Source organism: Rattus norvegicus, chromosome 8 (assembly GCF_036323735.1).
Source record: "Rattus norvegicus strain BN/NHsdMcwi chromosome 8, GRCr8, whole genome shotgun sequence".
Lineage (NCBI taxonomy): Eukaryota > Metazoa > Chordata > Mammalia > Rodentia > Muridae > Rattus > Rattus norvegicus.
Genome location: NC_086026.1, coordinates 45,134,596 through 45,161,500, shown reverse-complemented (window position 1 = coordinate 45,161,500; position 26,905 = coordinate 45,134,596). Strand labels below are relative to the sequence as shown.

General features: G+C 49.9%; 1 protein-coding gene across 3 annotated transcripts; it reads left to right on the top strand.

The window, feature by feature from the left end:
* Nucleotides 1–949: 949 nt before the first annotated feature.
* Nucleotides 950–26,905, top strand: Slc37a2 (solute carrier family 37 member 2). 3 transcript variants are annotated; one of them, NM_001191994.2, is made up of 19 exons: nt 1,312–1,426; nt 14,047–14,128; nt 14,573–14,666; nt 14,780–14,858; nt 16,166–16,301; nt 16,703–16,779; nt 17,682–17,848; nt 18,310–18,347; nt 18,634–18,786; nt 19,047–19,137; nt 20,570–20,632; nt 20,966–21,051; nt 21,651–21,699; nt 21,875–21,948; nt 22,181–22,259; nt 22,384–22,481; nt 22,717–22,781; nt 22,984–23,040; nt 24,462–26,905. In NM_001191994.2, exons 1-18 carry the CDS (start codon nt 1,368–1,370, stop codon nt 23,012–23,014), a joined length of 1,521 nt encoding a protein of 506 aa, NP_001178923.1. In that variant the 5' UTR covers nt 1,312–1,367; the 3' UTR covers nt 23,015–23,040; nt 24,462–26,905. The 3 variants fall into 3 exon arrangements, with proteins under 3 accessions (XP_038937857.1, NP_001178923.1, NP_001399445.1); XM_039081929.2 differs by lacking the exon at nt 22,984–23,040 and having other exon boundaries at nt 950–11,886; nt 24,462–25,747; NM_001412516.1 differs by lacking the exon at nt 22,984–23,040.

Sequence of the window (26,905 nt, the reverse complement as noted above, 5' to 3'; positions counted from 1 at the left end):
CTGAGGTCACTGGCACAGGCAGCCATGCCTGGCTTTCCATGTGGGTGCTGGAGATTCAAACTCAGGTCCTCATGCTCACAGAGGAAGTGCTCTTACTGAGCCATCTCCTAGACCCTGTACTTAGGGATTTCACTGAGTCATACTACATGATACTCTTGTGTTCCAGCATTTTACACACCATAGCATTTGTGCCTCCTGCCTATTGCCTTTCTTCTTCCTCTAATTCTTTACCCCGACCTTGACTTATTGCCTTTATTTCTGGCAGTAGACCCATTCTGGGTACTGCTGGGTTTTATAACTCTGCTTACCCTCTTTCTGCTTGATACCAGGGCTGACTAGCCAAGCCCATTATCCTCAGTCCTCCACTGTTTGGTGGAGCTCTTGCTGCACCTCCCTGACCTTGCTCTGAATACTGGGCACTCCTAGGAGTTAGGGGTGGGTGGGGTTAGGGCTGAAACCCATTTGCACAGACACATTCCTATTTTATGTACTATTAACAAGTTTACTTTTGAGGCGAATACTTTCCCTTTCCACCCCTCGGTATTTTGCCCTCGGTTTCCTATACAAGAATCTCATCACAGCTTCTTTTTATAGGTGGAAATACACCCTGAAATCATCAATCAAGAGGCAGTCATTTTTATGAGCACGGAAGACCCTTGTAGCTCTTCACTGCCACCTGGCTGCGTGCCTGGAAAGGGGAGATTGCAGTGCTGGCAACATTGTTACAGCAGGCAGAACAGGCTAGTGGAGCTTTAGGAAGGCTCAGGGCAGGCTCAGTAAACTGGAATCTGAGCAGACAGAACCAGAACCAGAGAGGTGAGTTTGGGGATCCCTGAGACACTTCCAGGGCTCCGGAAGAGCGCCCGCACTCTAAGGACAAGTCAATGTGGCAGTCCCACTGCGCTCACTTGCACAGAGCGCCTGATTTGCACTGTGTCAGGGCACAGAAACATTTAGGACAGGTAGCACTGCCGGAGCCCGGACGTTACACCGAGTTGATGACTTGTAAGGGCTGCTGTTTTCAGTTCCCCATCCCCTCGTGGGTAGTGGAAACCGAAAAGCTCAGACAAGAAATAGGAGCCCCAGGAAACTCCAGACTGCCGGTTTCTGACAAGGAGAGAACGTTCAAGAAAATAGATGGCAGTGCATAGAAAACAGTTGCTAGTGAGCGCAAAAAGATAGCTAGGGTTTGCACTCGGTGTGACCTAGAGGGCAGGACGGTCATGTTCAAGGGGCGGGAACTCTGGCCATGGGCCTGCCTGGGGCGGGCCAGCCGGCGGGGCATTTAAATCGCTGCCGACACTGGCCGGGACTCGCGCCGGCTCTGCACCCTCCGTAGTCCCAGCTTCGAGTACGGGCGCCGCAAGATGCGGTCTTCCCTGGCTCCGGGTATCTGGTTCCTCCGCGCCTTCTCTAGGGACAGCTGGTGAGCAGGGCTGGTCAGGGAGGCTGGGGAGGGAGGCTACCAAGACGCGCAGAGACTTGCTCCGGCGGCGGATGTCTCTGCGCGTCCCCGGGGTGGGGGAGGGGGTATTTAGTTCTATCTGGCAGGGCTCCTTCAGTGGCGCAGGCGTGGAAGGTTAGTAACACAGAACTATTAATTCCACTTTAGCCCAGACTTCTGTACAACCCCGGTGAAAAACAGGGTGCCTAGATTCTTCATCCTTTCTGGTTTGCCACCTGTATCTGCAAACACAGGCGCACAGGCGGGTACCTGTAGAGTGCCTCCAAGTCTTATCTGTGTATTAAGGAGATCCGGATTTGCCTGTAGGGAACCGAGGCCAAGAACTGGTAGGATATAAACGGAGCCAGAGAGCTTAGGTCCCCTATTGACTGGATTAGGTAACAAGCCAGAAATCACTGGTTTCGTTAAGCCTGCCTAGGGGGCACCAGTCCAGTCTCAGGGATACCTAGCTTGATCAGATCTCTGGGATCAGAGCTGCAGCCGCTCCAACACTGGGTGGTCACCCTTAAAAGCATGAGCTGGCATTTACAGCATCTGTCCCCTCGACCACAAGGTCACCCTTATGTTGGGAAGAAAAGTTTCAGCCACTCTTACTGAACTTTAGGGGCAGTGTACTCAGTTTGCAAGGGATTGGGAAGGGAGGGTGTTCAAATGTTTTGTTAGTTACCGTCGTTTATAAACTCTAAAACTTAACATAGTTGCTGGCTTCTTTTGAAAAACAGATGACACAGCATTGCCAAATCTAAATTCTCAAACTAAACTAAGGGTCATCTTGAGATTGGGCAGATACTTAGTGATCAATTTGGCCTGGTTTTTAAAAGTGGCATTTTGTTTCTCGCCCTCTCAGGCTAATCATATACAAAATCCTTTAGGTAGTTTATGTGGTCCTTTTAAATTTTGGAACCATGAAACAGTTCTGTGTTTTCTGAAAGATATAAAATGACTTTCAAAAGGGTATAAACATGAGGGTGAGAGAGTGCATTGCCCTCATAATGAAGGAGCTGGAAGACGTCATAATTGGGTAGAAAGAGAACTCAGAGGGGAGTGGAGAGTTCTCGTTTAGTGAAGTGGATGGCAGCAATGGGTGCACAATGTGCTTGCCGGCCCTGACTTTACCTGCCCTGACTTTACATTGAAAAGTGGTTGAGATGATAAGGTTTTATGCTATGTATATTTTACCACAATTTTTAAAATCATAACACAAATAGACTCATTTGTACATTAAGACTCTTGAAGCTATATCACTAGTGGACATATTTTCTATGACCTGTCGATTAGCTACCACTTCAGAGAGCCCAAGGTGCTCAACGTCAAGAAAAACTAAAATCACGATAAATGACAGACTAGATTCAGATTATCTGGAAGGTGCTCTCTCTTCAAAATATCCTTTACTTTATGACTCCATTTCAGGTTCTTTTTTAATCTCTAAGAAAAAAATTTTGATCCACACAGTAAAGATTTAATCCTTAGATTTAATATCATTGTTTACTTATGTCCAGCAAAAGCATTAATTAACCAGGTAGACCATGTTAAATTTGAACTACTGGAAGTTTCCATAAGGAATCTTTAAAAAAATTTTTTTTAAGATGTGTGTGTGTGTTTGTGTGTGTGTGTGTTTGTGTGTGTGTGTGTCTGTGTGTGTGTGTCTGTGTGTGTGTGTTTGTATCCATCTATCCTTTGGCAGTGGAGGCTAGAAGTCAGCCTCAGGTGTCTGCCTTCAGGAGCCATCCATCTTATTTTTTGAGACAGGCAGGGTTTCTCACTGGGACCCAGAATTTACCAGTGAGTTTCACAAAGCTCTCAGTAGCTCCAGCTTGTCTGTGCCTTCCAGGGCCCCGGAGCACAGATGCAACCACCACCACGTCAGGCTTTTAGCGTGGGCGCTGAGGACGAAGCTCAGCTTGTGCAGAGAGCGCTTTGCTCACTGAGCCACTGCCCTGCTCTTTCATAAATAGCCACACGTTGGTTGTTTTTAAATACTCACTTTCCGATTTATTGCCTTGAGATAAGATGCCAAGAAACTGTCTTCACCAGATTTTACCTGCTATAGATTTGGGCAAATCCTTCTTTCTTTACGACTCCTCTCCCCCCTTCCCCTCCAAAATATCATAAGGCTTTTAGATCTGGAAAACTGACTTTCCTCTCCTGTGAGATGGAGAACTCAGAAAAGCACTCCCCTTGGAGTGCTCTATTAGTGTTGGCTCCACACAGGGAGCACCAGTTCCTTCAGAGGGGCCGATATAGTTGATATTAAAAAGACATCCTGGTCTAATACAACACCCAGGCAAGGCCTTGGTTGCATAATCATTTCTAAATATGCTCTTGTTAAAAAAGAAAAGATTCTTATGGACACTTTACAAATAGCCACGTCACCCTGTAGAACAAGAAAACTCACTGGAAGTTTCTGCATTCTGAGGAGTTCAGTTTAAAAAAAACACACACAACGCCTATTAAATTGTCATGGGTTATGGATCACCTAAGAGGAAAGAAAAAGGTCTTCCTTATACTGGCATCCTGAAAATGGAGCGCTATAATAACATTTCAAGTGTACGTGACAGTCACACTCTCACTGCTGTGTGATTACTGATTGGTGCTGCTCCTGCACATCCTGCCTTAGCAATCTCTGGGACAGAAGAGTCTCCCTAACTGTCCACTACTGCGTACTTAGCGTTGTTCAGTGGGACTGTCAGAAGAGTAAGTACTCAGTTCACAGGAATGAAGAAGCACAAGTTCTAGGAAAAACTTTTAGATACAACATACAAAAAAATATGAGATGGGCTGAAGAGATGGCTCATTCATTAAGAGCACTGGCTACTCTTCCAGAGGTCCCAGGATGTATTCTCAGCACCCACATGGCAGCTCACGGCCGACCGCCACTCTCATTCCAGGGGATTTGACACCCTCTGACACCATTGGAACCAGGCATGCAAGTGGTGCACAAACATACATATACACGTAAATGCTCGCACGTAAAATAAAAATAAATGCATCCCTAAAGAAATATGAGACTCATTCACATAATATGCAGAGACTATAAACAATAAAAGAGTAAGTTTAGGGTAGGTCCCTAAGCATCTAATTTGTAGGTGAGGATCAGTGGCCTGGGAAGTTGCTGTATTTCAAATTAAAGAACTAGAGTTGTAACCTAGGTAACATTAGCTGGTAGCTGAAATTACGGCAGACAACACTGCATGTTGCCATGAGACAAAGGAACACCAGGATCAGTGGAAACATGTGGCTAGGCCTGTAATTGTCCGATACTCAGAAAGCTGAGGTACGAGGATCATGAGTTCAAGGCCAACCTGGACAAGTAGGGACCCCCATTTCAAAAATAGAGAATAGAAAAAGGCTGAGCTTGCAGTTTACTGGTAGAGCACTTGCCTAGAACACGCAGGACCCTAGTCTCAATCCCCAGACAGCACAAAAGAAAACAACAACAACAACAACAACATAGACAGAGACAGCTTTCAGAAATCTGTGTACTTTATCATACAGAAATTTCTGAACTATTTACACAAATAATGACATTTTATCTATGTGAGTTTAATGCAGAGAAAACTGCTTTTATGTTCTGATTTCCCAGGGCTGCTAACACTAACTGATGAGCATTGGTTTGCAAAGCCATTCTACTTTTCAGCATTTCCCTTTTTAAAAGGTAGAAGACAAAATCTAGGTGGCTTTCCAGGAACCCTGATCTTCACCTGAGCCCGCCCTGACATGATCTTATCACACTCACTTGCTTTCCAGACTTAACCACTTGCACCTACTACCACGCAAGGCAAATTGCATTACCATCCACAAAACACATCCCACAACCACGCAAGGCAAATGCTCTACCACCAAGCTACAACCTCAGCCCAAAATAGCACATATCAGGAAAAATGACGGCGAATCGTGGTAAAGAACCAGTCACATGCCAACCTCTCAGTACAGAAAGCACACAATATTATTTATTTATTTATTTATTTGGCTTTGTTGCCCTAGGTGTGGAACCCAAGGTCCTGGGTAAGCCAAGCAAGTACTCTGCTACTTAGCTACATGCACAGCCCCGAGTTAGCAAGCTTAGAAGCAGCACTGCACACACGGAGTGTCAAAGGGCCGTGATTCATACATGCACAGTGCCTTTTAGAGGTCAGTTGAATTGATTTTGAAGAAAACTGCCTCCTGTGAGTATGGCTTTGAGCATGAAGTATTAAATAGCGGTAGAAGTAGAAGTCCCTTGGCATGTAAGGAGCATGCGGTAACTGTGACTCTCTCTGTCGTTACCAAGGATCATTACAGACGGATGTCAAACCAATGCACATTTCCTGTGCTAAATAAAATGTAAGCTGAGGTGGAGACAACAGGATAAGGACTTACAGTGTGAAAGGAAGTTAGAAATGAACCCTAGGGACAGCATCAAAATTGACGTGAAGATACCAGTCTTGGACTCTTCACCTGTGAAATACGGGTAACAAGATACCTACTCGTAAGATTGCTGAGGTTTAAACGGAAAACATTTGGATGGGTGCCAGGCTTGTGTTAATCCCCAAGAAGCTTTACTACTGACTGTCACTCTATAAGCGTTCCTTACTACTGTGTACCACGGATTACTAATTTGTCTTTTTTTTTTAAGTGAACCGTTAGTTCCCCCCATGGGACATACTGGTAACACGAGACACAGAAAGTGTGCAGTTTGTACAGCATTGTATTGCTGGCAAATGACTGGACTGGAGTTGGATCCAGGTTAATCTGACTCCTAAGCCTTTCGTCTTCCCACTGTACCCCGATGATCATGTGGGTGGAAAATAAGAAATCACCATCATTTGTCATTGTAGACAAACCACTTAGTCTCTCTGAGGCCACATTTCCGCAGGATGGAAGGAAAAGGGAAATACGTTTCTCTCAGGGTATTAGTAAGATTAAATGAAGAGTTTGGTTTTTACATTTACTCAGTTCTTTATATATATGTATATATATATATATATGTATATATGTAGATAGATAAACACACACATACATATACATATATATACACACATACATATACATATATATACACACACATACATATACATATATATAAAATTTGGGTTCTTTTTTGTTTTTCAAGACAGGGTTTCTCTGTGCAGACTAGCTGTCCTAGAACTAGCTCTGAGACCAGGCTGACCTCAAACCGACTGCCTCTGCCTCCCTGGTGCATTTGCACCACCTTAGCCCAGCCTGAAAAGAATATTTTTATTTGGAATAGAATTGTATGTCCTTCCCTCCTCACTATCCTCCCTCTAACTCCTCCCAGCTCCCCTCCCTCAAACCCCTCCCTCAAGTTGATAGCCTTTTTATCTTTAAGATACACATGTAAACGAAAGGCTTTTTAAAGCACTTAGGCCTCTGTAGTTGGGATTGGCTAGGCAGCTGAAATAGTTGTTGTAGAAGGGATTCACCCACTGGGAGGAGGCGACCTTGAATCATTAAATCTATCAGTCTTTGTCTGGGTACTGGTTAATTAGAACTCCAGCCAGCAGGAGCAGGGTGTGCCAGAAAGCAGTCCTTGGAGTGGGACTGTGAGCCGGTGGCACCAGGTGTGTGGAGGGTGGCTGTCTGTGGAGTTTCAGCCCAGGAGGTGTTACTCCACGCCCTGTCAAGACCAAGTAGACCACCACTAATTCATGGCACTTCTGTACCACCAAAAATACTCAGGAGGTCCCTAGCCCTAGGTCTGCCTGATTCCTTGCCTTTTGTGCCAATATCTTCATGGGCGTGCCTGGGGGCAGCTGGGACAACGGGGGCATCTTTCCAGAGAGATGACTGTGGCCGATGCTTAAAGGGCTGGGTGAATTTCCCGAGGACTTTTGTGGAGGAGAAAGTCAGGACCTGGAGGAGGGAGCAGGGTGACACAGCAGCTGGATGAGCAGGAATGGGTGTGGAGGGAGCCAGCTTTCACAGGCTGGAGGAGCAGGAGCTTGACTCCCACACTGTGTTTTTCCTGTACCTTAATCTTCCCGTGGAAGCTGGGCAATGCTGACAGACTGATCTCTGTGGTGGAGTTGGTGAGGAAGATAGAGCAGAAAAGTACTCAAACACACATGGAGAGATGCTGTCCGTGTTAGATATTTGTGCACCCGTTGTGTTTATCAGCTCTTATGACAATTTTAGGCAGTGCTTTTTTATTGTAAATATAAAATGGAGGCTTGAGAGGTTAAACAGTTCGCTCAAAAGTCACAGTAAGTTAGCAGAACCAGAAATGAAGGCTCAGCTTCCTTTGGCGTAAAAGTCTGATGTCCTTTTCCCTATTCTGTGGCCAGAGGGCTGGAATCAGATCTGAGTCCAGATGGTTCCTGTCTCTCATCTTATTTTCCTGCTTCCGTTAAAGAGATGCTTGATAAAGCGGCAGAAAGAACTGCTTAAGGGGCCGGAGATATGGCTCAGCAGTTAAGAGCACCGACTGCTTTTCCAGAGGTCCTGAGTTCAATTCCCAGCAACCAAATGGTGTCTCACAACCAGCTGTAATGGGATCCAGTGCCCTCTTCTGGTGTGTCTGAAGACAGCTACAGTGTACTCATTAGGAGAAGAAAAGGAGGAGGAGGAAGAGGAGGAAGAGGAGGGGAGGAGGAGGAGGAGGAGGAGGAGGAGGAGGAGGAGAAGAAGAAGAAGAAGAAGAAGAAGAAGAAGAAGAAGAAGAAGAAGAAGAAGAAGAAGAAGAAGAAGAAGAAGAAGAAGAAGAAGCAGCAGCAGCTGTTTAAGAAGAGCTGTGGTGAAAGCTGGGGCTGCCCTGTCCTACAGAGGAATGATCCCAAGAATGCTGGAGTCTGATCATCTTCCTGTCACCAGCATGTGACCTAGAGGCCCATCCCCCACATCTTTCTTATTGCAGCTCGAAGCAGCTGGTTTCTGGGTTTCCTCTTTTTCCCCTGGATGTTTCCTCTTTCCCTTCTTAAAGGATGGACCCACGTGACACCCCCCCAGCCCCCACCACGTTGAATGGGTGTCAGCCCAAGCTCTGTGGACTGTCTAGGAGGCAGCAAATGGCTTGGAGTTGTCTGCATAGTTGGTCAGGATCTTTCTTCAGTCAAGCTGTACCAGGACTCACTGAGATTAGAGTTAGACAGTCCCAAAGTAACACTGGCCACAGGGCACAAAAGCTGTCACGAGGGCAATGAGCCGGCCCATAGAGCCCCATGCTTCTTGTTGGGATTCAGTGTTAGATTAGAGAGATTCGTGGACATAAGACTGGGTCCCAAGATCCTTCCCAGAGAAGAAACCACAGGCCAGTAACCACAGGAACTCAGAACTTTCTAGATGATGTTTGTGGCTAAGGTATTACTTATTCATTTATTTATTGGGAAGAGGACTATATATTTGAGAAGAAAGTCAAACCAAATAGGGAAGCCCTGAGAGCTCAGAAAGAATGGATGCACCAGGCTGTAAGCTGCAGCACATTAAGGGTGCAAGTTTTTGGGCTTCAGAAGAGCTGGCCAATAGGGACAGAGCCCTGAAACCAGATTCCACCCCCATCTGATTGTCACTAAGTGATGGTGGGGGAGTTGGGCCTTTAGTTCTGCATGCTCAGGAGACAGTGAGGGTGGGGCAAGGACAAGGTCTCCTAAGGGTCCCAGAAGGCCATCGTCCTACTTCCTTCCCTGAGTAGGACTACAGCTATGTGGCCGTCGCCATATTTATACCTGTGCTCTTCGGAAAACAGCCTTTGTTGAAAAGTATGGAACTTTCACCTCTTAACTAGATGAGCCCTAAGTCATCTATCTCCACTCCTCAGAGCAATAGCTAAGACCCCAGCTAGTGGAAGGAGGATGAGGAGGACAAGGGGACTGGGATTCCACAGGCCTGCTCCCTGCCCCAGTATAGCTTTCTCCTCAGAGGCCTTCCTAGCCTATCCTGTCCCTGCTCACTCTTGAATACTGCAGGCATGACCCAGGACTCTGCCCCTGGGTATCTGTCCTTGGCTGGCCCTTCCCCACTAGGATATCTCCCAGTGTTGGTGGAGGACTTGGTAGAAGGTGACAGTGGTGGCACAGTCCAAATTGATCCCGGTCTGGTTGTTACTGTACCCAGCCCTCTATCCTTTTGAGAACCTGCTGACCCTAGAACCGGCACACCCAGGAACAGGTCACCAGGTCCATTTCTTCAGGGCAAGTGCCAAGGTCACCTGCAGTCACATCCTGATGTTGGTCCTCGAGGCTGTCCCAGGTTGAAGCAGGGGCAGTGGTCAGTGACTGGGAGTGATTAAAGCCCCATTGTCTCTTAAGTCATGGGCAAGGTTATCAGAGAAGCAGTTGTAGAGCAAAGCAAGAGTCAGGTCTCCTCTGACTGAGGAGAGGGGCCTGTTCCCACCTCTCCACAGATCAGAGGCTACTCTTGGGGTCGTGATGGCTTGTTGTGGTATCGATGAGGGTACGTAGGGGTGGTGTTTGTTAATTATCTCTTGCTAGTGTGGGACAGATTGTTCCCTGTTCAAGCCCAGAATCACTCTTAGTGCAAAGTCTTAATGAAGTGATAAAGCTATTATCGAGGTCTTGGGAAAGAATAAGTTGGATTGTCAGCTAATACTTAGGAGATAGCTAGTCCCTCTCTATCTGACTTGGTTATTCAGTAACCAGCATATGGTGGAGGAGGTGGGACTCTAAGAAAGTGCCACCTCTTGCTAACAAAAGAGACTTACAGGGTCATGGGACAGCTGGCCCTGTGTGGAGTAGTCTGGGAACCTTCCCCCACGTGTTCCTTGACCCCTGGACTGGTTGATTGCTCAGTCCAGCTCCACACCAGGGCAGCCGTGTGGCTCTCTAGGTTTTCTCCCTGCTCCTCCTATGGGGCTTCTTGGTTTCTGAGGGAAGGAAGGGCTTGTGAAAAGTGAAACCTGCTGGTCCTGCCCTGCTCAGAGTCCTCAGCTGTGAGCTTGAGTTCCTTGAAGCCTCAGTCTAGCTCCACCCTTAACTTATCCCCCATGGTCCTAGGCCCCTTTGATGACAGCACTGGGGGCCCTTCCCATGCACACCTGATGTGCCCTGAAAGGAGCACTGGCTAGTAGGTAGGAGGCCTGACTCCAACACTGCTGGGGCCCAGCAGTGCTAATGAGCTTAACCCTCAAGAGGCCAGGCAGGAAGCCCCAGAGGAAACCAGTGTCAGCCTAACACCATACAGCCCAGGCTAAAAACCCTGGCTCTCAAGGATCCTGTCTTTCTTGCTAACTTAGGGGTCAGGTTTTTGGTTGGGAGATTGTGATCTAGGTTGGGCAGGCCCCTGCAGGAGGCTGAAAAAAAATCACAGGTCAGAATACTAGTGTGGACTGGCTGACCTGAGGAAGACCTTAGCTACTCAGAGTCACTTTCCTGCATGGTTGCAGGCTCTCTGGCAGCTACCCTACCCTCCCTAAGCAAGGGAAGGAACTAGCATCCCTAGGTCTTTTTGTTCTGGGAGACTTAGGTAGACATCCTTGAGAAGTAGTGAGGAAAGTCTAATGGCCTCCGAATTTCTGCCAGGCAATGAAGTCCTGGAACTCCCCTTCTTCCTGTGCTAATGTGAAACAACAGCCATTTTTAAGTGCCCACTGGGTATCAGGACTGCTGTAAGATCTGTAACAAAACAACTGTCAATACTTCTGTGAACAAGGTGAAAAAGCCCTTCTCAGAGGAGTAAACAGGTTTAGAAAATTAGACTATCTTTTGCCTGACTTACTTGTCTCTACGGACATGAGCTTGAGATATATCTAGGGCATCCTGTGAGGCTGCCGTGTACCTAGAAGTGGCTAGCAGAATAGAAAGGCACAGGGATGGGCACCACCCTGCAGTGAGGAAGCTCACATTGGCCTTCCCCCTGGCTTCACCTGGCTCATAGCCACTCCTAGGAAGGCCTCACCCTCCCAGTGGCTTCTTCTTGTCCTCTTCAAACGATAGCCCAAACTCTACCTCTTGGCACACACAGCCTAGGTCCTACCTCATCTAGCCTCTTTTGCTTCTGTGCTTGGCTCAGTCTCCTCTTCCAGATATCCTAAGCCATGCAGTGTTCTCACACAGGCAGTGTTATTTCATGCCTGTGCCTTCCCTGATGCTTCTTCCCTGGCCCATCTCCCGGCCTGGTTGACTTAGCCATCTCCTGCTTGATTTTGAAACCAATCATATTTCCTGGAACCTTTTCATGACACCACCTCTATCCCTCTGGGTTTGGTGTCCCTCCTGTGCTCCCATGGGACACAAGGCTTCCTGCAGTTACGTCACAGTCGCTCTAATTCTCCCTGTGTGTTTGTTTCCCCTGTGATCTGCAGAAGGCAGGATCTTTCTTCCCCTTTCTCATAAAGGTGGTTTCGAGGGCGAGTCTATTTTTTTTTTTTTTTTTGAAAAGCAATGGCATTTCCTACCTACCGTTGGAAGGGCCAGGGCTCTGGATGGAAAGAGCATGGGACAGATAAGGACTAACAGCTGGGAACTCAGGTAGGAGGAAGCCAGGGAAAGGTGGGCTGGACCTGCCTTTCTGGGATGCTTCTGATATGTGGGAGTGAAGCAGTGTGGACATTGGGAGTTGACATGAACGGGAGGGTTCAAACGGCTGGCTTTGCCTTCTTGGTGCCTTCTTGGTTGTTTGCAGCTCATGAGGCCTCTGGCATGTCTGCTGAGGTACAGCCTCTGACTTCTCGGGTAAAATTGGGGTCTTCTGTTGACCAGTCATCACTGCTGTGTTCTCAGGGGATCCTGTGGGACTTAATGTTCTGAAAGGTCTTTCAGAACCAGAAAAGACCTGATAGGTCATGACTGTGGCCACACACACCTGTAGCCCTGGCACCTCTGTGCGGTCAGCCAAGATAAGTGGTCACACAAACCAAGCTTTGTGGCACTTATAGGTACCCAAGGATGAGAGTGACATAGGTGGGGGGTGGGGCCGATGCTACCATCCATGTGCACTTGAAGAAGCCAGAAGCAGAAAGGGCTTACCTGGTGAGTGGAATTTGTCACTCAAATCTGCCTGCTTTCCCCTGGATTAAGCAACATCCCAGTTAACTATAAGGCTGCAGATTCCTTCCATCTATTGCTTTTTGCCTAGGTTAGCTGTGTATTCTCTCTAAAGTTTCTCAGAATATTCTAGAAATCCCTGAACTAGGAATAAGCTAAATGGCAGCTGGTAGGCCTGGGAAACTTTGGTGTCACCAAGCTTTTTAATATCAGTCTTTGAGACAGGCAGGCATCTGGGGTAGCCTTGGCTTCCTTGAAGTCCCTATAAGACCTGTGTGAGTCACATAGATGCCTGGGAACAAGTAGCCAAAGAGGTACTTTGAGATTGGGTCTCATTGTGTAGTCCAGGCTGGCCTCAGACTCCCAGTCCTCCTGCCTTAGCCTACTGGATTCTGGGACAACGGGTTTGTACAACCATCCAAGGTTAAGAATGAAGAATACAGGGCAGAGAATAGAACAGATGCCCAGGTAGGAAACTTAAGTCCAGGGTGAACTGAGACAGTGTTTGGCAGCTCAACTCGATTCAGGCTCTGCAGAAACACCTTCTATTTCACAAGAGGTGGCCTGCATTGCTTAATTATATGCTTGGGGGAAGTGAGTTTGGAGTTTGGAGGCAGATTACCATACAGGGCAGGGCAAGCATCCAATATCTGCCTTAGGTTCATGAAGCCAAGAGAGATGAGCGCTGCAGAGTCTGTTCATCCTTCTCCTCTACCCTGTTCTTTAATGAGCAGAGGCATTGAGCCTTTTACTGTCTAACATTTTCTTTCAGGCTGGTCTGTTTGCCGATGGGTTGAAACCCAGGGCTTCAAGCATACTAAACCTGTATTCTGCCTCTGAGCTATACTCTTCAGTCAGTCCCATTCTGAGATCTATTTTCCATATACCTCCTGGTTCCTGGTTGCTGCTTCAGCTCAGCTGATGCCTTGCTGTGGAAACAGTGACTCATCAGGGTGCTATAGGATTCTCCCCAGACCCTTGGGTGGAAGTGGGCACGCTGCTGTGGAAACTTTGAGAGACTCCTCATTAGACTGCTCTTTCCATCTTGCTGGCACATGGGATGAGCAGGAGGGCAAGGGAGTGAACATGGGATATGTGAGCCTCGGAGGAAATCATGATCTTTCTGTCCAGTGGAATCGACTAGCCAGGGACCCAAAGGGAGAGGACTCAGGTTTTGTCACCAGCTGTCTCAGCTGAGTCATCTCTTCCTATCGTCTGGACCTAGTCTGCTGTCGTCTAAGCACAAGGCGAATATGGCTCTCACTCTGCAGACAGACCCCTCTCTCCTTTATTTCCACCCCATGCCCATCATTTCTGACATTTAGGAAACGATTTTAACTCTCTGTGGCCATACCTGTTCTACACAAACAGACAGCATTGCCTCAGGGAAGCCCTAGAGGGGCTAAGAGGTTGGAAAGATGGTGGCAGGAGGGGTGTGTGTGTGTGTGTGTGTGTGTGTGTGTGTGTGTGTGTGTGTGTTTCTGTGTGTGTGAACAGGGGCCCTTTGCTCCCAGACACTCCTGGCCTCTGCCGCAGGAACTTGTGTCTAGAGGAGAGCCTAAAGGCAAAATGTTGGTGGTTGCCTTGGCCTTGAGGACGCTGTGGCTGGGCTTCTAAAGACAGGGATGCTCCTATCTCCTCCAGGTTCCGTGGCTTCATCCTGCTGCTCACCTTCCTCATCTATGTCTGTTATCACATGTCCAGAAAGCCCATCAGCATCATTAAGGTGAGGCTGGTTGGTAAGGAAGAATGTGGGACAGCTTGGGCCTAGCAGTGTGCTGCACTTGCATGCTCTAGGCCTCAGACAATCCCCTCCCAATCTACTTTACCCTGGTCACTAGGCCTGACCCTTCCACCCGGCAGACACCCATGTCAGTGGCTCTTTCCTACAACCTTCCTACATGTTCCATTTCCATCCACCTCCCAGACAGCACCGTGGGTGGGTGTGGGTGAGTTAAGGAGGCAGGAGGTCCAGGCTCTGTGGATTCCATTCGTGGCTATTGGATGGTTACCTATCCCTGTTGGAGGAGCTACTGGCAGGAAGGAGCATGGACTGTGGTGGGAAGCAGCGGTGTTTATGACTGAGTAGCAGGTTTCTTGCTTCTCTCTGGGCCAAGTGGGTTTCTGGGCATGGTATGACCCTTGACCCATGTATGCCATTGCCTCCCAGAGCCGCTTGCACCAGAACTGCTCAGATATTGTCAGACCCATTAATGACACCCACGATCTCAACGATACCACCTGGTGCAGCTGGAGTCCGTTCGGTAAGAACAGGGCACATGGCCTCCTGTACTCCCTAATCCCCCCTTGGAAGTGAAAGGGACCTTTCTGCAGAGCAGACACTCAGCCAGGTTTCTTCATTCCCATCTGCTTTCAGACAAGGATGACTACAAGGAGCTACTGGGAGCTGTGGACAATGCCTTCCTAGTGGCTTATGCCATTGGCATGTTTATTAGGTAAGAGAAAGGGAGACCCCATGCCCGTTGGGGGTGCCAGGGGTGGGTGGGTTCTTCATAGCTGCTGTTTCTCTGTTTCTCCTCACTCGGGCTTCAGACTAATGTGAGAGAGCTGAAAGTGCCTCCGAGCAGGTCTGAGGCCAAGGCCCCACCCAGGCTATCAGCCCATGGCCAGCCTCTGTCCCTCTCTGTGGTCACCACGCTGTTCCTCCACCTGCTGCTGCTGGACTGCTATCAGGAGCTCTTTCCTATGTAGCTTCCTGGATGCTCCACTTAGGGAAGTGTTGGCAGGTGTGACCAGGGTTCCCTAAGCACAGCCTTGGACAAGTAGATTCCCAAGGAGAAGCTTACCCAGGGCTGTCTAAACTATACAACAGTGTGGGTCTCACCTAGCAAACTTGGCGCTTGCTGCCAGCAATCCTCTGATGGACAAGGCAGGGTGTGGCCTTCAGGGAGTTCACAGCGTAGTAGAAGGACCCTCAGCTAGCAGCTAATTGAAAATCGTTGAAGTGTCGGGTAGTCATATAGTGCAAGCTTGGGATGAAGACAAGGAGTTAAGGAAGGCTCTGGAGGAGGTGAGCCTTGAAATGTGTAGGGAACGTCATGGCATGCAGGCGGAACCTCTCACAGGGTTACCAGAGGGGTACAGAAGCAACAGCCGGAGACAGGGCTTAAGGATAAGGTCATTTACAGAGGGCCTGCCCCAGGATGTGGAATGGGAGAACCATGGGAGGAGTTGAGCCAGGCGTGAGGGAGAAGCTGAGGTAGGCTTGTGGCAGACAAGGAAGGTTACAAGCTAGCATGACTGCTGCCTAAGCTGCTGAACTTGAGGACAGGTGGTGTTTCAGAGGCTCCCACGACTAAAGGAGGGAGAATTTAGAATTTAGAGTGTCGAGTTTTTTTTAACGAAAGTTAGGGACAGCCAAGAAAAGGTATCCTGAAGGTAATCTGAATATGACCCTGAAGCATGAAGGGACACATGGGGCCCAAACACATGCAGGAGGGGATATTTCACGAATCACGGTAGGTAGAACCATCAAGTTGATGAAAGAGACTGTGCTGGTAGGAAACACGTGACATGGAGCGGTCAGCCAGCAAGGAGGGACACGGGCAACAGAATTGTCAGAGTCGTGTCAAATAAAGCAGACGATCCCTGGAAGGGAGGACCAGAGTCATCCTTGGAATGCAGAAGGACACAGATCAGCCCTGGTCACCATGCCGCAGTGGCTTCAGTAATATGGGAGAGGGAGGTGGTAGACTGGATATAGAGCTCCGTTAACCTGGAGTTCACCCATCTTTCTCTCCAGTGGAATCTTTGGGGAGCGGCTGCCCCTGCGTTACTACCTCTCAGCTGGAATGGTGCTCAGTGGCCTATTCACCTCCCTCTTCGGCCTGGGATACTTCTGGAATATCCACATGCTCTGGTACTTCGTGCTCATCCAGGTATGAGTCTGCACAGCACTTGGGCCTTTGTTCCCCTCAAAGAGAGGTCCTTCTGGATCCCTGGCCATCCCCAGGTCAGAGCAAACAGAGACTTGGTCTCCTTTTTCTAGTCCCTTCTGTCACCATGCTCTGGACCCTGTTCCAACCCCGCAAAGTCTCAAGTGACTGGCTCAGTGAGCCTGTCGTGGGCACTACACTGAATCTGCTTGAGACGCATGAGAAGTCAGGTCTCAGCTCACATGATCTTGAGCTAGGAGAAGCCAGCTCATGTGACATTGTGTGTGGACATGCAAGTGAGGGAAAGGCATGGTTCAGTGCAGGGTGTGTGGAGGGCTCCACATCATTGAACCAGCTCTACCCAAGGTGCTTGAGCTAACTCTCACCCTCCCTCTCTTCTACAGATCTGCAATGGCCTTGTTCAGACTACGGGCTGGCCGTCTGTGGTGACCTGTGTTGGCAACTGGTTTGGGAAGGGAAAGTGAGTGAGATGAGGGAGTGCAATCAACCCTGGTGGGGGTGGGGCACGGGGTGATGGGGGTTCTGGAGCACTTCGGGGGTCGGGGGGAATTAGAAAATGTGTCTTCTTGCTAGGTCTCACCCACTGAGAAGTACCGTCTCTGAGACTAAAGGGCAGTGCTATTTCTCTGTCTTTAGGATTTAGCCCACAGAGCAGGCAGCCTTAGTTATAATTCCTATAACAGGTGAATTTCCATTTTTGATTGAAGATAAAAGGCTCCACCACGCTGTTTTCTCAGACTGGCTTCTGCGTTAGCTCGCTTCAGTTTCTCACCCTCCGCACGGACAGACAGAGCTGTTCCACTGTTTGCTCTGGGAGTGGGGGGGTTGCTGGCTTTTGTTTTTTGTTTCCAGTATGCCTGGCATCTCCCCACTAGATGCCAGTAGCAAAACACGCAGCCAGTTATGGCCATTGAACATCTCCGATGTTTCCAGATGTCCCCTGAGGGGCAGAATCACCCCCCAGTTGAAGACGACTGTTTTAGAGTGATACTGATTGGGGTCAAAGAGAAGGATGGACGGTTCACAGTTTCCCTGTAATCAGAGTTCCCATCTATGCTGGTCCTAGGGCCTGCTAAAGCAATGGGTCCCCAGGCAAGGCTATCACCTGCACTATCTGGGGACTCAGAATATCAGTTGTGTGTACATCCCAAAGGCAAGAGGTAGCCTTTTGAGCGTAGCTGGGCCGGTCATTTTTTCAGCATAAAATTAACTTTATCGCTCAAAGCTAATTTAAAATAAGGTTCAATCAATGAAAAACGTACACACTTCACTTATATTTTTGTGGGTTTTTTTCTACTTATTATTGTACTTCTTCACTTTACATCCTTACTCACTGCCCCCCTTCCCTTCCCTTCTCTTCAGGCGGGGATTCATCATGGGCATCTGGAACTCCCACACATCTGTGGGCAATATTCTGGGCTCCCTGATCGCTGGAGTCTGGGTGAACCAGCACTGGGGATTGTCATTCATCGTGCCTGGCATTATCACTGCTGTCATGGGCGTCATCACCTTCCTCTTTCTTATTGAGTGTGAGTGGACCCCTCCCACCCCCACGATGTAAGGTATGTTCATGGGACGAAGCAGCTGGATATTCCAGCAAAGCCGCTCAGGGCATCAGATGACCCTGACACTGTCTTTCCATCTGTAAAGGGACAGCAGTGCTTGCTCCGTAGGATTTCTGAAGGCGTAAGAGGGACAATGTAGCGTCGACGTTTTGTCTGTTAGCCTGTGCTCTGCCGTAGGGCTGTGTAGACAGCTACTGGCTTTTCCCCATTCTCTGACAGCCTTGAGTTAGCAAGGTCAGGTGTTACAACTACTAGTCCAAGAAGCAGTTATGACAGTTTCTACAAGAGGCAGGTAGGCCTAGACAACCTGCTCCCATAATGCTGGGGGTCACATGGGACTTGTAGGGCTCACTCTCCACTGTAGAGCGAGGGTCTGCGTACTGACAACCTTTCTCAGAAAGGCACTTCTCTATCCTCTCCCCCAGACCCAGAAGATGTGGACTGCACCCCTCCCCAGCACCATGTGAGTCTGACACCCCAGCCCAGCCCTGTCTCCTCCCCACATCGCAGGAACTGGCCATGGGAGGGCCCAGGGTTGGAGGAGAGAGCTGTGGTCTAGTGACGTCACAGAACCAGTTTTGGGCTCTTAGGCTAAATGCCCCACAACCTAATGTGCCTGCCTGCCCAAGAAAGAAGCGTCCACCTTCTCCAGGATGAGCACCCCCTACCTCTCAACGGGGCTGTCTTCCCCATTAGGGAAGGTGGGTACATGGCCCTGCCCACAAGGAGGGGTCGTCTTCTTTCCTCAGGATGACCTGGAGAAGGAACGGGACAACCCTGAGGATCCTGTGAACAGTCCCTACAGCAGCAGGGAAAGTAGTGTGGACATTGCAGCCAGTTCCTCCAAGGAGCAGGGCCCTGAGCCTGAAGCCATCAGTTTCCTGGGAGCACTCAAAATCCCGGTGAGATGTTTGTGAAAGGAAGGGAGGACAGTCTCTCTGGTGTTTTTATTAGACGTGAGGGGGTGGGGGGGCTGCATGAGAAGGGCAGTATGACATGCAGCCTTAGGCACACTGCTGCCGTTAGGATGGGGGTGTAGATTTGAGGTTGCTCTGTGTGGGAATGATGCTAGGCATGGGGTGGTGCTGGCCACCTGGAGGGCCTCCACTAGACTGGGCATCTCTTGAGCCCCTTTCCATTGTGTCTCTCTTGTGCTCCCCAGGGTGTGATAGAGTTCTCTCTATGTCTGCTCTTCGCCAAGTTGGTCAGCTACACCTTTCTCTACTGGCTGCCCTTGTACATCTTCAACGTGGGTAAGTCCCAGGAGAAGAGGAGCTGAGCAAAAAGGGTCTCGGAGGAGGCCAAGGCCACTTCTGGTGCCGGGAGATAGCATACTTGGGTTTCACTCCAGTACACAGGCAAGGCTGAGCCCATGCATGTCTCCAGCCACCTACCCTCTCGGAGCTGGGTTGGGCCTCAGGGGCAAAAGCTCTGTCCTGCAATCCTCTTTTCCCTAGCCTGAGTGTGGGCTACTTGGCTCAAAGGTAGGTGGAGGTCTGCCTCAAACACCTCCAACTCAAAGAAGAGGCTGTGTGAGCTTTCCCGCTCCATGGACTCCATGGACTCCATGGCTCTTCTTCCAAGGACCACTATGGGAGCGATGTGTTTGTACTGTGGTCTTCTGGGCTACACTGAGGGAGCTGCCCCAAAGCTACTCTCCACTGCCCCTGTCCAAGGATGCAAAGGTGAAAGAAGATCACTGCTATGGGCTGTTTGATTTCCACCTGCTCAGAGTCTCTGGTTTGCCATTGATGGGGTGACATACCAAAAAGCAATGTGCTCTACTCTGCTGGCCCCGGATTCAGAGCCACACCCTTTACCTAAGACCTTTAGCCCAGAGATGCTTTACGCCTTCCCAGCTGTGGGAAAAGACAGCGACTGTACACACACACACACACACACACACACACACACACACACACCACACACACACACACACACACACACCACACACACACACACACACACACACACACACACACACACACACACGCACTCTGAATGGGAGACCAGGAAACCATGGGGACCAGTCATGGTCAGATCTCAAGCTGTAGCTTGACCTACAGCTCTACACGAGGGACCCTCTCTCTGAGGGTGCTGCCACAGTTTTGCAGACGTTGCGTTGCGAATCTGTTTTGTGGCTTTGCTGATGACTTCAGAGTATGAGTCAGCTTTGAGGGTGGAGTAACAAGTCAAGATTCTAGATGTTCCCCTTTTCTAAACCCAGAGCCCCCATCTTCCTATAGGTCTCTTCCTGTGGCCGTGAGCATTAATACAGACCTACGGTGGCCTGCCTAGGAAGAGCCCCCCATGGAGCTTGCTTCTAAGTCAGGAGTGGATCAAAGAGAGAGCTGGGCCCACGCCCAGTCAGAGCTGTTATACTCCAGGAGAAAGAACTGAAGATGCTCTCATGAGCCAAGTACCAGGCTTGCAGGAGAGGCCTTGCTGTGAAGGTCTAGGTCATCCTTCAGGGAAAGAGAGCAGTGTAGGACTTGTCCCTGAGAGGGTGTGTGTCAAGCTGCTGCAAACCCACCTGGTGGCCCTAGCCAATCACTTGGCCATGGAGCCTCAGCCTTTTCCTCAGACAGGAGTGATGTGTCACAGGAACTCTAACAGCTGTTTCATTCAGGAGCATCGTTCCAAACCTCCCTGAGTGTCTGATTATGTTTTTTCTGTTTTCCAAAGCTCACTTTAGTGCCAAGGAGGCTGGGGACCTATCCACGCTCTTTGATGTTGGTGGCATCATAGGTGAGGCCCTGTCCTTTTGTCCTGGCACTCTGTCTTTCTGTTTGCTTCTATGCAGAGGGACAGAATGAAGGGACAGCTGGCCATGATCTGGGCAGAGCGGAAAAGCCTCCTAGTGTATTCTCTTTCCTGTTCCTGCTAGACTGGGTGGGCCTAAGAAAAATGACCAGTGAGCTCTGGTTTCTCGGCATGATGGGAATAGGGGAAGACTACAGAGGGAGGTGCTGATTCCTAAGGCCAGCCAGCACTGGGCAGGGTGTTGGGACAAACCTGGGTAGCAGATGAGGAACAGCACAGTAGTGTCAGGGACAGCGTGTGAGTGAGCATGTGTTTCAGGTGGCATCATGGCAGGGCTCATCAGCGACTACACCAATGGCAGGGCCACCACTTGCTGCGTCATGCTGATCTTGGCTGCTCCCATGGTGCGTACGGTCTCAGCATGCACACGCTCGGGGTCGGGTGTCTAGGCCTCACACCTGTGTATCCATATTCATATTTGCATGCATAGCTATGCCTTTGTTCATGTGTGCATGTGTATTCCTGGGCACATGTAGAGGAGGAAAAGCGAGAGTCGGCAGAGGACCAGGCTCTGTGAAAAGAGACCAGGGTCAATAATTGCAGGATGGGATTAGTGATTATCTAACCTTGGTGGAGAAGAGGGACACCAGCTGCGGCAGGTTTTGGCCAAGGAACAGTGAGATTGAGAAGATGTTTGGGGGAGGGGAAATCATAGAGCCATACATGGTGGTACATGCCTGTAATCCCAGTACTTGGGAGGTAGAGGCAGGGGGGAATCGGGAGTTCAAGGTCTTCCTCAGCTACAGAGTGAGTTCCGGGAACCCCTGTGTTACATGATACTTGTTTCAAAACGAGAAGATTGGGATAAAAAGGAAATTAGAGATTACCATAGTTACACCATCCGTTTTGAGGATGTACAAGGCAGGAAAAACAAGTGATGTGCAGAATGGCAGAGCGGGCAGGGGTTAGTCCAGCAAGAGGAAACATGTCCTTCTTCCTTCAGATGTTCCTGTACAACTACATTGGCCAGAATGGGATAACCAGCTCCATAGGTGAGGAGGTGGTGTGAATCCCACTCGGTCACTAGCGAGCCTCTGCCTGGGGAACTCCTCGATGTGGGTGGGTGTGGAGTCAAGGGCAAGGACGTCGCTTGCTCTGGACTTGGGGCTGCGGGGGGCTGCACACGGCCCCTCATCTCTCATAACACCATCTCTGCTGTCTTCGCAGTGATGCTGATTATCTGTGGGGTCCTGGTCAATGGCCCTTATGCACTCATCACCACAGCTGTCTCTGCTGACCTGGTGAGTGAGCCACACGTGGGCACCAGGCTGGGCTGAGGGTGGGCCAGGGGCTCTGTCTACAGAGACATTTCCCCTTCTCCCGTTCCCATCTGTTGTCCTGCAGAACCTCCTCGGGCTCTTTCCTTTCAACCTCAGGGCCCCTCCCCACACCCGAGTCATCTTTCTCCCAGCACCATTCTTCCCAAGCGGTTCTGCTTAGCTTGAGCTGCCCCACTCCACTCTGTCTCCCCAGGGCACACACGAGAGCCTGAAGGGCAACGCCAAGGCCCTCTCCACTGTCACGGCCATCATTGACGGCACCGGCTCCATAGGTTTGTCACTGTTTGGACTCCCAACAGCTGGACACCGGCCTTGTTACGGGTGCACCCCCAGGCGTGCTGCCCAGGGTGGCTGGGGAAGGTGCGTATATTGCTTTCATGAAACTGTTCTGTACAGGTGCGGCTCTGGGGCCCCTGCTGGCCGGGCTCATCTCCCCCACAGGCTGGAACAATGTGTTCTACATGCTCATCTCTGCCGACATCTTGGCTTGCTTGGTAAGCAGTCTTGGGCTACAAAGAGATCAGTTAGGGAATGCTTTGTGTGTGCAGTCCGGAACTCCAGTATAAAACACTGGGGCTTCTGGGATGGTGGGAATGGCAGTTGCCCTTTGCTCAGAATTACTTTCTCCTGTATGGAAGTTCATTTAATTTCTCAGCCACCGTCCCATGGGCCAGCTGACCTGGAAGCTCAGTGTCTCCTCTTCTCTTTCTACCCCGAATCCCCCCACAGCTCCTCTGCAGGTTGGTGTACAAAGAGATCCTGGCCTGGAAGACGGCCCGCAGCAGAAACAGTGGGTGAGTTTTCTAGCAGTGGAGGCCATACTCCTAATCTCACTTCTAGGACTCAACCCAGGGCTCAGTTACTCTATACTCAGTCTGTGCTGGGCCACTGTGGGCCTCAGGAACCCTGAAGCAGCCACCCTCGATGTGCTGTTGGACCCCCATCCCTCTCCAGAACTACTAACCTTGCCTCTGTTGTCCCCGTGTGTCTCCATAGCTCTAGTCTGGCCCTAACCCACCCGCGATAGTATTTTCCTCAAGTCCCATGACTTTTGTGAGTATTTCCTTCAAGTATGACTGTGGATGTGGGCTGCCTGGAAATCCTCTCCTCTCCTGCATATGATTTTTCCCTCCTGCCATCCAGCTTTTTCTCTGTTTCCTTGGGAGCCACACCTGGAGATTCAAGCTAGTCAGAGCATGGTGCTTGGGAACTGTTTCTCAGGGGATCCGAGACGCTGCAAAGGGCTTGGGATACACCTGTGAGGCAGAGGGGCCAGAGACCCAGAACCTTTTCTTCTCTGATCTGAGGCTGAGCTGCAGACGCCTCCTAAATGTCAGAAATCATCTGACCCCTCTGCCTGGACTGTGTAGAAAAGGGCGACGACCAATCAAAGCCTCTGGAACAAATTGCCAACAGTGCTTAGTCCGGTGTGGTTTCTGCCTGGTGCCCAGAGGTGGTGGGTGTGGAAGTCACAGAGGTCAGTGGCTGAGTCAGAGGCTGAGGTGCTGGTGACTGGGCGACTGTCCCTAGGACCTTGCTGGCTCTTCTGGCAGAAGTATCTTACTAAGCAAAGGAGCTGGCACAGCCCGGACCTGGGCCGGATGGTAAATGAAGAACCCCCCAGCCCCTGGGGTCATGGTAAACCCACACAGCATCTGGGGAAGCACTTCCACTTTAAGAAGGCATCATACAAGGAGAAAACTTGAAAGCAGGAAGCAGTGGTGCACACGGAGGCATTCACAGAGTCTGCCCTGCCCTTCCCTTCCCTGCTCTGGAGGAAGGGCAGGAGCAGGGAACTGGACAGCATTAAGTTTTCTCCTTTCACCAACATTCTCTGGGCTAGGCTTGAAGGGGAGCCAGGGGGAGATAGAAAAGCAGAAAGGGAGAAAAGTGTGTAGAGAGCTGGATTGAAGGCCAGGCTCACCTCAACTGTATCGCTCACTTCTCGGCCACCTTGAGGGGCAGGTATTCTCATGAAGTGAGGAGACAGTCCTAGCAGGACCCAAAACAGAACCCAGGTTTGGGGCGGCCTGTCTTCCTGGGCACTGCAGCCCTCCCAGGCTGGTTCTTCCTGGAAGGCCCATTAAGAAAGGGATAGTGATTTACTGGAGCAGGGAGAGCTCTAGGCTGAGAACCTCGAGTCCCTGGAGGTTCTTGGTTTCTCTGTACACTCACCTCTGTCTAAGACCTTGGCAAACGCCTGAGTCTCTGCATCGTTGAACATAATGGGGATGTTTCCCTCAGATGCCTGCTAGGGTTGGTCTGAGGCACAGAGAAAATGAGATAGGGAGTGAGGCTCTTTGGGAAGTGGCCAAATGTGGCCGAAACAGTTTGTTTCCCATATTATTCTGACTTGTTAGCGCCTGCCCAACAAGTAAAGGGGAAGCCTAATTATGGACAGTAGACATGAAAGGCAGGCGCTTATTAAGTCATGGCTTACTTTCTCTTCCATCCCCCCTCCCCTGTTCACGCAGGTACAAACAAATCTGAGGCCTTGATTGGAAGAACAGTATAGGCCATCCCTGCCGGGCACCCAATGTGCTTCTTATGAGCAAGAGAATGGAAACTTCTGTCACAGTGTCACAGCGTGAGGCAAAGCCTCCTGATCTGACCGGTCCAGCCCAAAGCTACACTGCCACTAAGGAAGGGTACCGAAAACTCTACGGGAAGGGACTGCTGAGCGCCAAGCATGGGAAAATGGCAAACCGAGCTGAAAGCAGAAAGGAAGGGCACATTCAGACTCTTGCTTGTCTGGATTCCGAGCGGGAGCAAGGCCTGGAAAAGGTGCATCTCTCCGTCCCATGTTAACTTATAACCTCAGTAATCACCCTGTACCAGTGAGGGATTTCACCTGGCTTCCAGGGTGCCAGGCCTCTCTCTCGTCTCTGTCCATGAATTACCCTTCTTCCTGTATTTCCCCGAGGAGGACCCTCTTGATCTACCCTCCACGTGATCCTGTTGGAACTCAGCCTCTTAGAAGCATTAGCATTGGCCTTGCAGAGCAAGGCTTGGGTGGGGTGAGGGAGCTGTCATGAGGACTGAAGTGGAGGGGCTCGCTCTCGGCTCCTGACCATGGCCACTCTCGGAGTCCAGTACCTCCCTTGCCTCACCCTGAAGACACCTCAGTGGATGAAGACATTGGGGTCAGTGCTCTGAAAGCTAAGGGGTGTTGTGCACAATGGCAACTACCAATGCGTATTAAGTGCTGGATGCTCCCGTCCTGGCAGCGCTCCTGTAAGAACGAACAGGAAGTGGCTGTGGACCGGCCTTAACCCTGAGCACAGGTGCCAGGTTTAGCAAGAAATGAAGATCCTAGTAACTGGTACTGAGCAGCCGCTCAGAGCCATCTCGTGCCCACCTCCCGCCTGGCGTTCTGATGCACGCACCTTCCACTCTTGAGCCCTGGCTCACGACATGCCAGGCCGACTCCCGGCATTTCCGCCTGACCTCTAAGCTGCCCATCAGCACCAACACAGACGTCCTTTGCCAACTGTGCCTCTGTTTATCTGTGGCAAGGCCTAGCAGAGCAGCAGCCCTGGGGCTCCTGAAGCACTGTCACATGAACAACAAAGATTGGTGATCTGGGACTGTGACAGCTGGCATTCCCAGAGGGCATTAGCCATGACATTGATAACACCTGCAATACAGCAGGACTCTAGACCCCCATACAAAATACATCCACTGCATCGTCCACTGAGACGTCGCGTCGGTCAGTGTGGGAGCTGGACACTCTGGCCTCAACAATAAAATATAAAGCTCACCTGCCTGATCGTCACTTTGGTTCTGCAGGAAGCAGTTATTCGGGAACCCCTTCTACTCAGGACCTGGTATAGGGCAGGGGCTGACACATGGCAGTCTGCTCAGTACCTGACATTATGTGGAAAGGACAGGCTTTAAGGCAAAGCTGTGTTACTTCTGTAGGCCACTAGATGGTGATAGCATCCCATGGTAGAGTCCACGGTAGGCAGGCGTTGGAGTTCCTTTGCAGAGAAGGAGGACTGCTTTCCTGTCTCCCCAGATTCCTCCCTACCACCCTCTTGAGGTCAGTGTGGAAGGAGTGGTTCTTGGGGGTTCTCTCCATCCCAGTGCCATTATGTACCACATTCTTCCTGTTTCTTCATCTAGAACTAGGGTATAGCATTGCTCGAGGCATAGGATCGGTGTGAAGGGAGATCGGTGTGAAGTGTTAGTCACACTTGCTGCTCTTGTCTCCTTAGCAGATAAGTCAGAATATGAAAATAGAAAGAACACAAGCCAAAAGAACACAGTGACCTCAGTTGAGGGCTACCTCATCAGTCCAGACCTGATGCAACAGGGCTGGTGGATAAGGGCTGGTAGGGGCAATCCTGGTGGCTTCAGATGTGATAGCATCTGAAGGAAGAATTCATGGGCCTTGGATGATCAATATGACAAGGCAGTGAGAATTGGAAGACAGAAGTGGCTAATATAAATCTTGTCATGCTATCCTATGCTAGGGTAAGGACCAGCGCATGAACAAACAAACACATGTACTCCAGACAGGCAAGAGAGCCATTAGAAAACTTCAGAAGATTTGTGGGAGCCCAGAGCCAGGTCTCAAAAATGAGGGCTTAGGCTGTAGGTGAAAGAGAGACAAAAATCCCAAAGGTTGAAGGACCCCGCCCTCCCATGTACCGTTTTGCACTCACTCCACACAGGCTGCACACAGGCCAGCTCTGTACCAATCCCCCCAACCTCCCAGCTCTGCGCACATTTTGCTCACCAGAGGCCCGGTACCTGTCTTCTCTCAGGCCTCTGCACTCACTCGGGGCTAATGCAGGAACATTATGTTAATTAGTTATTCATTTAATTTAACTTCACATTTGGTCTCAATTAAGCTTAAAATGTTCTTCCTTATAGATGCTACAATAGCACGTGTAATTAAAAGGCAATAACTCTT

What these genes read in the sequence shown, in the direction of transcription:
- Slc37a2 (NM_001191994.2), top strand. Translation starts at nt 1,368, where the DNA reads ATGCGGTCTTCCCTGGCTCCGGGTATCTGGTTCCTCCGCGCCTTCTCT. An exon ending in GCACCCCTCCCCAGCACCAT is followed by an intron (nt 18,348 to 18,633) that starts GTGAGTCTGACA and finishes TTCTTTCCTCAG; the next exon opens with GATGACCTGGAGAAGGAACG. An exon ending in TGATGTTGGTGGCATCATAG is followed by an intron (nt 20,633 to 20,965) that starts GTGAGGCCCTGT and finishes CATGTGTTTCAG; the next exon opens with GTGGCATCATGGCAGGGCTC.